Source organism: Sorex fumeus, unplaced genomic scaffold (assembly GCF_029834395.1).
Source record: "Sorex fumeus unplaced genomic scaffold, SorFum_2.1 ptg000072l, whole genome shotgun sequence".
Lineage (NCBI taxonomy): Eukaryota > Metazoa > Chordata > Mammalia > Eulipotyphla > Soricidae > Sorex > Sorex fumeus.
The window spans coordinates 57,222,751-57,235,890 of NW_026606129.1; the positions used below are offsets into that span (position 1 = coordinate 57,222,751).

The following is a 13,140-nucleotide window of genomic DNA, read 5'->3' on the forward strand; positions in this document are numbered from 1 at the left end:
CTCTATTTTATTTAACCTTTTATTTTTAAATAATTGCAGACTCATATACGATGGCAAAATCAGTACAAGGTGATCCTGTTTACCTATAACCCAACTTCCCCTAATTGGGGGGCACCTTACATAACTATAGTGTATTATATAAACCAGGAAATGGCTTGCCACAAAATAATTATCTAGTCTTTATTTAGACTGTCCTCAGATTTCCTGTACATTTGTTTTATTAGAGGTCACTTCAATAGGCCTGATACTCTGACTTAACAAGTCTGACTGGAGAAGAGGAACCCCAGTGAACCCCACTCTGGGTAAAACACCAGGGTCAGAACTTTGTAAAGGGTCAGCACAGTGTTACTGTGAAGACCAGAGGTTTTGAAGGGCAAATCTGATTTTGCAACTTCCTACATGAGTCACCTTGGATTCACTATACCTGAATCATCTCCTTATCTGCTGAATCAATCCTCCCCTTTCTTCTTACTACCAAACTGTATAGGTCATATCTATATACTACTAATCTTTGAGAAAACACAGGAAAGTATAAACCACCCATAATACCTATCATTCAGTTAACCAGTTTAAGATTCTGCAGTATTTCTTCACAGGAATTTTCAGGGGAGTTATTTTTGAAATGTTTTCAATGCTTAATACTTATTTATAAGTAGTATACTGACACGGTACATGAATGGGTACATATAAACACTTACCTCTAACCTTTTTTTTTTCCAGTCACATCTGACTGTGATCAGGGGTTATGCCCGGTTCTGTGCTCAGGGATCCCTCCTTATGGGGCTCTGAGAACCTTATGTAGTACCAGGAACTGAACTTAGGTCAGCTACATACAAGAAAAGTGCCCTGCCGCCAGTTAGTTCTCTGTTCTTTTTCCTCCTCTCTCACCTCCTTTCTTTACCCAAAACCCTTCCCAGGAAGAAACAATGTTACCAATTCTTTGTAAGTACTTCCAAAATTATTACACCGCTCTACCACAACACACACACTTGTTTTATGACAGCCTACTACACATTCATTTTTGTGCTTTGCTGTATTCACTTAGCCATATATATCAACTCTTTTTGTGTTCCAACAGCTACGGAATACTCCACATGTGGACATTCATTACTTAACAACTTCCTGGTAACACAACCAGGGTCCTTGTAGCTGGCTTAGAAACACAATGATGAAAAACCTTGCATACATATTTTTTAATCTGTGTATAAGTGGACTTGACCAATAAGTTCCTAAAAATGTGTCAATGAGTCCAAAACTTAGAAAGTTTTCAAGTACTCCCTCCACAAGGTCAAAATTTCTACAAAAATAGACATTCAAAAAATTTCACTAGCTTAAGCCTGGTCTGGAGTTTCTTTCACAGCCACTGGAGGCTTATTGAGACAGAAATCTTACATGGATTGAAGATTTAACTGCATCTCAAAGAAAAGAGGTTCTCCCCTAGGTTGGATCAATCAATGTTTTATAAGTGGAATGTTTTTAGAATATTCTAGAAGTTGCTATTAAAATTAAAGTGATCCCTTCTGTGAAATCTAGACTCCTAAACAGATAATTCCCTGATTCACCTCCTTTATAAATCCATTTTTAAAAAAGTTTCCTTTGAAAGCAAAGGCTACACCCACCCATCTGGGTGCTGGTTTTTCAGTTCCTTCCACAAATCCTGATACACCCCGACTTTAGCTGCTATCGGTCTACAAATGCACTGAAGCTCTCATCTGGAGACCACAGTGTGGGCCCCATGTTGGCTTTCAACTGCAGGACACCACACCCTGTGCCAGCTTCACCACCTTGTCCTGGGTCCCGTGCCTACCTCCTGCCGTTTGATTTCCTTGGAAGTAAGCATCTGATTGACGCACACATCGAAGGTCTCACTCCACAGCTTGCTGTCTCTCCGTTTGGTGCTCGAGGAGGTGGCATTTCTGGACCAGGGGCGAGGGGTGAGGATGTCGGGCCGGCTCTCACTGCGGAAGCTAATGGAACGCTAAACAATGAGAAAAAACAAACTGTCACGGGGGCAGGAATGGCAGGGCTGGGTGGATCCTTGGAGTGGCTTCCCGTCACGGACAGAACATAAATCAGACATTTGCAAGAAGAAGAAGAAAAAAAAGCAATGCTGCAAGGCTTTTTGGGAAGCCAGGCATTGTTATTGCAAGAGACTGCTTTCACTCACGTGCGGGGAGTATCCGCTCAGAGAGAGCCGGGCACCTAGTGTACCACTGCATCAGAACATTACAAGCACACTGAAGCACAAAGGCCACACAAAGTAATGAGCTCTCCATTTCCCCCAGGGGATGCCTCCCTTCTTCAGATGAACAAGGAAGGATTAGAAGGAATGGACTGGGAGTTCTTTTAAGTAGGGTAGAATCAACCTCCCAGCTTCCTTCCACACCTTGTCTCACAAAGTGTGGGTGGTGTCCCCTGACCAGATCTATCACTGGTTCAGGGGAGTGGGACATTAGTCCTTGCAATCTGTAGGAGAAAGAGGGAAAGAGTCTTTCTTCTTTTGGAACTGAACTCTAGAGAAAGTAAAACTATCAGTTTTGTGCAACTCCTCTCAGATCACAACAAAGAGTCCGCTACAGGAGAGAATAATGGGACAAACATAATGAAGGCTGCAGAGAGGCGATGACGAGAGGGAGGTAATGAGCTTGACCAACACTGTTTAAGCATCCCACTACTTAAAGCCAGAAAGAGCCTCCTAGACTTAGAGACTAATTAATGCTGTCCCCTTTTTCTCTTCCCATTAATCTCAGTGGAGTTTGAGTCAAGTGGAAAAGTACCAACTAACAACACAACCAATTTATATGCACCATCACAGCAGCAAACGATGCCAATTCCTGAAGCATTTTCTTATTTTCCAGAAAGGTTCCACAAAATGTGGGGGCAACTGAACTGCTCAAAGTCTACCTTTATGGTTGAAACAGACTCCCATAGTACTTCCTCATGACAAAAAAAAACATGATCAAAAAGAAAGCCTAGAGCAACATCTTTGGCCTTCATGAGAGGCAGTTTCAAAGTACTTATTGGAAACATTCCCAAAGCATTGAAGTATCACTGTGCTCAAAAAAAACACATCTTAGTGAGCAAATATTCCCATGCCAGTGGCCTTCAGTGTGAAGTTGCAACTCTTCCGTTTGGCACAGAAGAGCTCTTGGAAGTTGACTGGTGTGTCGATGGAGGATAACCTCCTGCACTCACCCATTAGCCCCCATTCTTCAGCTTGACTTGGTTACCTCCACTCATTCATTAGGCTTTATGCTTTGCCAGCACTTGGTGTTTCACTCAAGCATATTTTTCTTCCTGGAATGCTTTCATTGAATTAATTTCTTAGGGGCTGGGGGGCCACACCTGGAAGTGCTTGGGGTTACTACCAGCTCTGTGCTCAGAAGTCACTCGTGACAATATTTGGATCACACAGTCCTGGGGACGGAACCAATGCTGGGTTAAGGTACTGGCATACTTTTCTTTTATACGTTTTACTTGGCTAACTCTTAACTCTCCTCATGCTACAACTCAAATCCCTCCTCTGAAAGGGTCAGTGCCTCACACCATCTCCCAGACCAATCTGAACATACCTTTGATTTAGCAATGATCACATTTCATTATTGCTTACAGGTCACCTGCTCCGAACTATAAATTTCCTGAGGGCAAGAAGGGATTTTTACATGACATATGAATCATTATCACTAAGGCCTTCAACAATAGCTTCCAAATGTTTTGAAATCAACAGTAAAATTCAAGTAAAGAAAAATAAGTGTGTGTGTGTGTGTGTGTGTGTGTGTGTGTGTATGTTGCTAGGGATACAACCCAGAACCTCACACATGCACAACAACAAATAGTTCTACTGCTGAGATGCATCCCAACCCTATAAAAATGTTTGGAAAACTATCGAATACAAGAACACTGTTAAAGGAAGTTAGCTTAATGGAATATTACCTAGTCACTAAGACAGATCTGAGATGGCTAAAATCAATTCTACTTAGTTTAAAATAGGAAAATCTAAAAATGAATATTTTAATACTATTTCAAATTATGAAAATGCACACTGAAATAAAGGAAATGCCACAAAATTTTGTTGTTTTCAGCTTGATGAATCTTAGCTTCCAAGCTTTTATAGTTCTTGAAATATGCAAAGGAAACTTCCAAGGGGATTTAGGGCTTTGCCATGACCTTCTGCTACTTTGCAAGTAGCAACACAGCCACTCAGGCGGGCATAGGCATCTCTGAGTTCCCAGCTTGTTAATATGCCGGTCAAGAAAGTACTTGCAGCAAAGATACAGTTCACTGATGGTATCTTGCAAATCCCTGTGATCTTCCAAAACAGGCCCTTATAAACAGCCACCCAGCTAATGTTTGCAGATGCCCCAGCACTCATAATCAATTAGCCACAGGCACAGAAAGGTCAAAAAAACGAGGGAGTGAGTCATCAAGCAACTCACTCGTCTCAGTTTGTGGTTCTGATGCCAGCCAGGGCAGGACTTAAAGAACAGGAAGAGAGGAAAACATAGAAAAAGAAGACTCAAAATGAAAGCCATTTTCCACTTTCACTTGAGAAAGTTAACCACCCACCACCTCATTCTGTCAATCCCTGACCAACACTGCACACCCTCCCACCTAGTTCTGAAAGTAAGTTATGTTCATTTTAAGTATTCAGACCTTACTAAAGAATAATAATTAAGTACAAATCCCCTCATTTTCCCACATCCTCTTCCCCAGAATAACTGCTGTTAAGTGTGTTCCAGATCTTTCCAAACCCCTCTATGCACTTGCTATCATTCAGAGAAAAAAGTATTTTTTTTCTTCTCTGCAATAAGAGTCTTTGCATTAATACTTTTTTTTTAATTTTAGTTTTGTTTGTGGGACTTCACCTAAGTGGTGCTTGGGGGTTGCTCCTGATGATGCTTGAGGGAACATATGACACTGGGAGTCAAACCCTGGTCTGTGTGCAAAGCCTGTGCTCTATCCACTGAGGTATCTGGCCTTAGAACATGACTGAGGTGAGAGGCTGGAGGGACAGTACAAAGGTTAAAATGCTTGCCTTTCGTGGGACCAATCCAGATTCAGTCCGTTGCACCACATACGGCATGAGCACTGCCAGGACTGTTCTCTGAGCACAGAGCCAGGAGTAGTCCTGAGCACTCCACGTGTGGCCACCCTTTCCCCCAAAATAAGTAAAGTAAAGGCCCTCCCGTTGATCTTCGATTTGCTCGAGCGGGCCCAGTAACATCTCCATTGGAGACTTTTGTTGTTACTGTGTTTGGCATATCGAATACGTCACGGGGAGCTTGCCAGGCTCTGCCGTGCGGGCGAGATACTCTTGGTAGCTTGCCGGGCTCTCCTAGAGGGGCGGAGGAATCGAACTCGGGTTGGCCATGTTGGCTGCGTGCAAGGCAAACGCCCTACCGCTGTGCTATCGCTCCAGCCCCCCAAAATAACTGAGGTGAAATTTACAGAAAATAAAAGAGAGCTGGAAACTACTGTGATTTTCATTCAATGCCCAGGCCTAAGGATCAGGTGCCATTCAAACCCTTAGGCGCTAGAGATTACCAGGACCAGGGCCACCTGGATCTGCAAGCACCTTACACCTGAGATGGGGAGCTGGAGTTGGGGAAGGAACTCTCTGATCCATAAACTGATCTGTCAGTGTCACTGTCCTCCCGTTGTTCATTTTCTTGAGCGGGCACCAGAAACGTCTACATTGTGAAACTTGTTGTTACTGTTTTTGGCATATCAAATATGTCACGGGCAGCTTGTCAGGCTTTGCCATGTGGGCAAAATACTCTCGGTAGCTTGCCGGACTCCCTGAGAGGGACGGAGGAATCGAACCCGGGTCAGCTGCATGCAAGGCAAACGCCCTACCCACTATGCTATCACTCCGGCCCATAAACTGATCATTTAAAAACATTAAATTGAATTCGGTAGCCTTTATTACACTCACAATGTTGTACAACTGCCACCTCTATCTAGTTCCAAGACATTTCCATCATCCCTAAGTCACTCCTTTGGCTAGCTGCAGCATTAACATCTCCAGAGTCTGGATGAGACACAGTGATTCAATAATCCCCACCTGATGAATATTAAAGCCATTTCCTGTGTCTGGCAATTACAAAAAGTATCTCGGCAAATGTTCTTTTATGTATTTGTGGTACTATTTCTGTAAGACAGAATTCCTTAAGTAGAATTCCCCAGTTCCAGAAGTATCAACATTTTAGTGTTTGATAATGTACTGCCAAAATGACCTCCAGACCATCTGTTCAGCAATCCCAGAAAGGTATGCCAGCATGCTATATCACACTCCCATCAACAGGAAGTTATTAGCAGTAGGATGGGGGAAAACAGTGAGAGAGCTTAATTTCAGTTTCATGTTTTAAATGTAAGAACAAAAATTACTTATTGAAAAATTTCCCAGAACTGAAGATTTCCTTTTGTTGCAGCTTGGGTGAAAAAGAGAAGCAAATTATATGAGGAAGCGAGGGCTGTGAGGAATTTGCCACTTTGTGTTTCCTTGGTGATTGCTGGGCCCTGGTATTAAGGAGGGAAGGGATGGGGGAAAGTTCACCTGGTATATCCCTTAAGAACTGTTCTATGCCTGCCTGTGCTTAGTCCTTCAAGTGAGTTCTCTATGATCCTCAAAACTACCCTGCAAAGTGGTAGTTTACAAATGAGGAAACTGAGGCTCATGGAGGCTAAGGGACTTGCCCAGGCAGGTTTCAAAACCAGACTGGTCAGACTCCAAAACTTGAGCCCTTTTCATCTGGGGGCTACATCTGTGGCTTACAAGAAACTCATACATGGTCGGGAGTTTTCCATGACATAGAGCCTAAAGCTGGTTTTAGGAATAATGACTGAATGGTTGTTTTTTTTTTTTTTGCTTTTTTTTTTTTTTTTTTGCTTTTTGGGTCATACCCAGTGGTGCACAGGGGTTATTCCTGGCTCTGCACTCAGGAATTACTACTGGCGGTGCTTAGGGGACCATATGGGATGCTGGGAATTGAACCCGGGTCGGCCGCATGCAACGCAAACGCCCTACCTGCTGTGCTATCGCTCCAGCCCCCCTGAATGGTTCTTTGATCAAAGTTCAGCCTCACATCTTTAGTTAGGCTGGTTATAACAAGCATTCGGTCTCTTAAAACTCTACTCAGAAGTTGGGAGAATGTTGAAAGGAAGATCCCGAAGAAGAGATAAAGAATGATGGTCAGGTGCACAGTCAATAGCCAGCTGGCCCTGGGGACAGTTTACAGTTAACTAGGTCAAAACCATGGGCAGCATCCACCCAATCTGGCCAAAACAATGCACCCTACCTACCAACTATTAGTACAACTGGGCACAGTGAGTCAGGGAGTTGGAGTTGAGGAGGAACTTATGACTGATCACTGCTAGTAAGAAAAAAAGAGGCTGCCTCTGAGAACAGTGTGCTGCCACTACCCACCCCTCAATTCATATTCCCCTATTTTCACCATATGCTGCATGATATTTACTATACTGCTTCTGACGTGTTTTTTCCCTCCAAACTGAAGGGGAGTTTCTAGAAGGCAAAGATACCTATCTGCTCTACTCACTAATATTTTCATCAGGATCTCAACAATTTTGCTTGCATGTACAGCAGGAGGAAAGCTGGAGAACAGCGTTGAAGCTACAAGGAAAGAATCATTTCTCCCACTGTTTGACAGGTGTAGAGACTGCAGGCTCAGAAAAATGACACTGTGCTGAAGATTATGCGGTTAATGAAGGCTGCTCCCAAATTTACTCCCAGGACAATGGTGAATGACAATCCAGGTCAGATCCCTTTCAGTCCACCGTCCACTCTGGTCCATCATTTAGACTAGGATCTTACCCTGCTTTTCCTGGAGTAAGATTTAAAATGTGGTGTGACACCTGTGCCCAGACAGATGAGTTTCAGGTTTAGTTGATGACAGAGTTTCTCAACCATACCACCACGAACACTGTAGTCCAGAAAATTACCTGTTGTCCTGTGTGTGGTAGGAGGTTTAGTAGTTTTCTGACCTCTAATATTAGATGCTGACTGTATCCTCTCCTTGATTGTGACAACCAATACATCTTGAGGCACTGTAACTTATCCCCCAGAGGGACTGGGAGCAGGTCTGGCCCACAGAGAGGGACCCCATCCCTTGGGGGCAGAATGAATGAAAACAGAGACAACATACTGATCCCATGGGTATGGGAGAACTAGAGCTGGAATAAAATCTGTTCCAGGACAAGCATGAGATTCCATGAGGGACTCTAGCCTAGCACATGAGTTTTAAAAATCCCAAAGCTCATAATGGTTGGTAGCTAAAATAACAATGGCCATAGCAAGTCCAGATACTACAGATTTAGGAAATGGGTGCACATGTTTAGGCCTGGGCTGGGTTATGGAAAGATGTTGCAAAGTCTGTCAGGTGGGAAAAGGGCTCTGTTAAATGTGTCGGGGGAAATGTAAACCCAGTAGGTTATGCATGATGGAACCTATTTGATAATGCCACCTGTTCAGCGGGGTGCTCCCTAGTCCTTTTCCAAAAACAGAAGGTCTCTCCAGCCAAAGATAACAGACTCCAACAGAAAAGAAGCCAAGCAAGGGAAATTCACCATACTCACCATTGCTATTTTGCAGCAGATGGCTTATTATGAAATAAATTGGAGGTTAGGGTGGGACTGTAAGAGAAAAACACAGCTATAATTGGATCAATCAGTATGTGCCATGTTATAGGCAGGACTGGAAAATGTTCTCCACTAGCATCCTAAAGGACTCTCATGGAGAGCTTGATTGAGCAATTAATTTAAACTGAGAAATAACACTTCCCAGCTGTGTGGACTCCATCACATTTGACCTTCATTCTAATCCTAGCGTGAAGGATTAGTGTGAAGAGGCACTAAGCAGATTCTTGTATTTTTTCTTTTTAATAAATAAAAAAATTGAGTACCAGAGGATTAAAGGATAGACACAAGGGTTGGAATAGGAACTGAGTCCAGTCTTTCGACTAGAAAACATGAATTTCAGTTAAGAGCACAGATTTGGAAGTAAAATAAACATGACTTCAAGTCAACTTTGTGGTTGAAAGATCTTGAAAAAGTTTCTTTCTCTCTGAGTTTCAGTCTCCTTATCTGTAATGGGACACAGAAATGACTAATCACAAAATTGAAATGAAGATAACTATGTCCAGGACTTACCAAAGCACCTGGAGCTGGTCAGCAGGAGAGTGGATATTGTCTCACACTGTTGTTAAACCTCTCACTGCACTGCCACCATTAGTGTGGTTTATGAGTGTTTTCATCAGTACCAAAGAGCACGTCTCTGGACTACTTGTGCAAAGAGATCACTGCATGACAACCATTTGGATAACTTAAGGAGGAGGGAAAACACCTCAGGTGCTACAGGTGTTGCTTATGAATGCAAAAAATCCAGAAAAAGTTTTAAAATGCTGCAAAATAGGAATTAGTTCACCATAAAGCAACAACACCCATAATATGGAATATTACCCAGCTGTTGAAAACATTCCTTTGTTTTGGCACCACAACTACTAATATTGGAACTGTACAGAGGAGAGTTCTGAACAGTTGCATGCTCCTGCATTAAAAAAACATGCAAATTTGTCACGAGTTCTTTTTTTTTTAAAGCATATATATGAGCTAATAGTTAATTAAACCTATTATGGTGTAATCATTTCACAGTACCTATAAATCAAGATTATGCAGTGCTGTAGGTCAATTATATCTCAGTAAAACTGGAGCAAAGCATTCTCTTTTGAAAAAACCTTACTAATAAGAAAATCTCACATATAGAATTCAGACAAAGAAAACTGCTGTTTAAAATCAAATTCTAACAAAGGGTTGCTCCCTGGATTTGGGGGGAGGGCTATGAATTATTTTGTATTTTTAATCATCATACTTCTTTACATTTATTCTCCAGATTTTCTGTAATTAAGTGATATGAATGAAGAAAAATCAGAACCAGCAGACAAATGCACAAGACCATGAACATCAAGTCACATGCATTACTTGCTAAAAATATAAAATATCATCATAGAATATGGTTAATATTTATACACATTGTAGCACTAGCACTGTAGCACTGTCCTCCCATTGTTCATCAACTTGCTTAAGCGGGCACTAGTAACGTCACCATTGTGAGACTTGTTGTTACTGTTTTTGGCATATCGAATACATCACAGGTAGCTTGCCAGGCTTTGCGGTGCATGTTTTTTTGAAAATGCCCAATGAATACACAATCAATAAATTTTGAATTCCAAAGATTCAGTGCCAGGAGAAACACTACGTAGCTGTGAGGCATTCTGAGCAGAATGATTGAGGAGAAGAAGAAAACTTCAGTTCAGAGGTGGGGAAAATATTAGTGGAAACTGGCAGCTCAGCCTCTTCACAGGGAACCATGAAATGGTTTTTACATAATAATGTCATGTTCCATGAGCTGAAATGGAAATTCTGACTTAGCCCCACCTCACAGGCTAACAAAGGAACAGGAGTGAGATGGGACGCTCCAGTCCCAAAGCCTGGCCACGACTTTTTGATCTTGGTACAGTGTTAGTCTCACCAAAATGACGTTGTGGGGCAGTCCACTTCACGAGCAGCCCTGGTAGGTTCCACAGGACCCCAGTTTCCACAGGCACTTCTCGGTGGAATCCTGACAGAGTTGTGAAGGAGACAGCCCTGAATCTAATGTGCTTTGCACAGAACTTGGTTTGTTGTAAATACTCAGCTAATGGAAGTTGTTATTGCTGAATAATAATTGATAAGCTTTAAATTGCAATGGTCAACAATAACAATGATTTACTATTATTCTAAAAATTATTATTTTATTCTACCAGAGCAATAGTACAGTGGGTAGGGCACTTGCTTTGCATGTGGCCAACCTGGATTCAATCCCTGTCATTTCATATGGTTCCTGGAGCACTGACAGGAGTATACTTCTCAGTGCAGACCGATGAGAAACTCCTGAGCACCACTGGGTGTGGCCTCCAAAACCAAAATAAAAAAATAAACTGTTACTTGGTGGCCAGGGATAGGGCTCAAGTAACAGAGCATGGATGAGGTCCTAAGTTTGATCCCTGGAATTTTATGGACGTCACTTCCAGGTGTGGCTCTAGGCGCCCCCAAGATCATGGGATTTGATCACTACTGGGAATGATCCTTATAAAAAATATGTATATATATATATATTGAAAATATGAAAAAATATAAAAGAAGTGTTGTTTATAATGGTGGAAAATGGAAACAACTTGAATATTGAACAATATTGAAATATTGAAAATCATTATCTAAACTGTTATAGTCTGTTGAAAAAACATTATATGAACCCATTAAAAATTATGTCCACTGACAACTTGGAGGGGGATGGGTTGAGTTTCCTTTTCTGCCTCAAGCAGAACCCTGGCAGCTGAAAACCTCTAGAACCCAACCAAAGCCATGCTCAAGGCTGCTCTCCACAAGCTCGGACGAGCCTCACTTATGAGGGAGCCTGCAGGAAAACCCAGATATGCAGGACCCATGACTGAGTTCTCCAAGCTCACTTGGAATGGAACTGGGCCTCCTTCCCCCAGCTTCCCAGTTTTCCGGTAGCTCGGCAGTCACACCCACAAACTACCCCCGCTCCCTGGCACCATATAATCTCATCAATGGCCAAGATCCAGAGACTATGAAATAAAGATCCCAGAAGAGAGCAATGTAGGATGTCCTGGAGCACGCAGCTAGATCTCTCATACTCTAGCCCACTGATGTACCAAAAGTAGCACACATGTGTTTGGCTTTAACATACATGCTTGTAATCTCTTATATAAGGGCTTACTGGCTCCAGGATGAAATACAACAATCTTCACACACTTTCCTCTTACAGTGGTGTGATGGTACACGGTGGTGGAATGGTTTTTGTGAACAACTTTATAAAAATAAATACTGTCACTGTCCTCCCATTGTTCATCAATTTGCTCGAGCGGGCCCAGTAACATCTCCATTGTGAGACTTCTTGTTACTGTGTTTGGCATATTAAATCCTCTCAGAAGCTTGCCAGGCTCTCCAAGAGGAGTGGAGGAATCGAACCTGGCTCGGCCAGGCTGGCTGCGCGCAAGGCAAATGCCTAACCGCTGTGCTATCACTCCAGCCCTTTAAATAAAATATTAAAGAAATTATGTCTATAAAAATATTTAATGACATAAAATATATTTTCAAACTGTAAGTTCATTTTTCTAAGAAAATTATTCTAATACAAAAGGAAGTTAAGGGGTTGGAGCAATAGCACAGCGGGTAGGGCGTTTGCCTTGCACGCGGCCAACCTGGGTTCAATTCCCAGCATCCCATATGGTCCCCTGAGCACTGCCAGGGGTGATTTCTGAGTGCAGAGCCAGGAGTAACCTCTGTGCACCGCCTCTGGGTGTGACAAAGTTAAAATAGTATGACTATTATTTTATTAAAAGATATACATCACATGTGGACTATTAAAAACACATATATGTCAAGATGTTAATTATGTCAACATAATTCTTAAATAATGGTGACCTATGATTAAAAGTGACTTTTAGGGGCTGGATGGACAGTAAAGAGAAAGGCGCTTGCTGTGAATGCAGCTGTGGCTGCTGGACCCTGGTTCATATCCCCAGTACCTTAACTGGTCCTCTGGGCGAGCACTGCCAGGGTGACTTCTGAGCATAGAACCAAAAATAGCTCCTGAGCACTGCTCAGTGTGGCCCCAAAACAAAACAAACTGACTTGTATACTCTTCTCTGTGCTTCTCTATATTATTCAATTTTTAATCACTTTATACAATCAAGTAAGAAAGCACTTAAAATATGGCAAATGGATTCAGAAAACATTCTATACAGTTACATAATGCATTAAAACATTCACAGTCTAAATAACCGTTAATTAGGAGATTAGTATGTAAAATAAATCACACCAATATGTGAACTAATACTCAGTTCATAAAGATCTTATTTTCCAAGAATAGCTGTGATACAATACTTCCCTTAAACCAGATCATAAAATTCTCATCCAAATAAATGACAAGGGGAGGATGAAAGTAAGAGAACAACCCGTATCAGGAAACATACAAACAAGATTCCAAAAAAACCACTCGAAGACAGCTGGAGCGATAGCACAGCGGGTAGGGCGTTTGCCTTACAAGCGGCCAACATGGCC

General features: G+C 42.1%; 1 protein-coding gene across 4 annotated transcripts in view; it reads right to left on the reverse strand.

The window, feature by feature from the left end:
- The window catches only part of ARHGEF3 (Rho guanine nucleotide exchange factor 3), a 345,442-nt gene that overhangs the window by 25,741 nt on the left and 306,561 nt on the right, over positions 1-13,140 (reverse strand). For all 4 annotated transcript variants that reach the window (XM_056129189.1, XM_056129190.1, XM_056129192.1 and 1 more), the window contains one exon: positions 1,808-1,978. In XM_056129189.1, the coding sequence (XP_055985164.1) occupies positions 1,808-1,978 (171 nt within the window). The remainder of the gene's footprint in view (positions 1-1,807; positions 1,979-13,140) is intronic.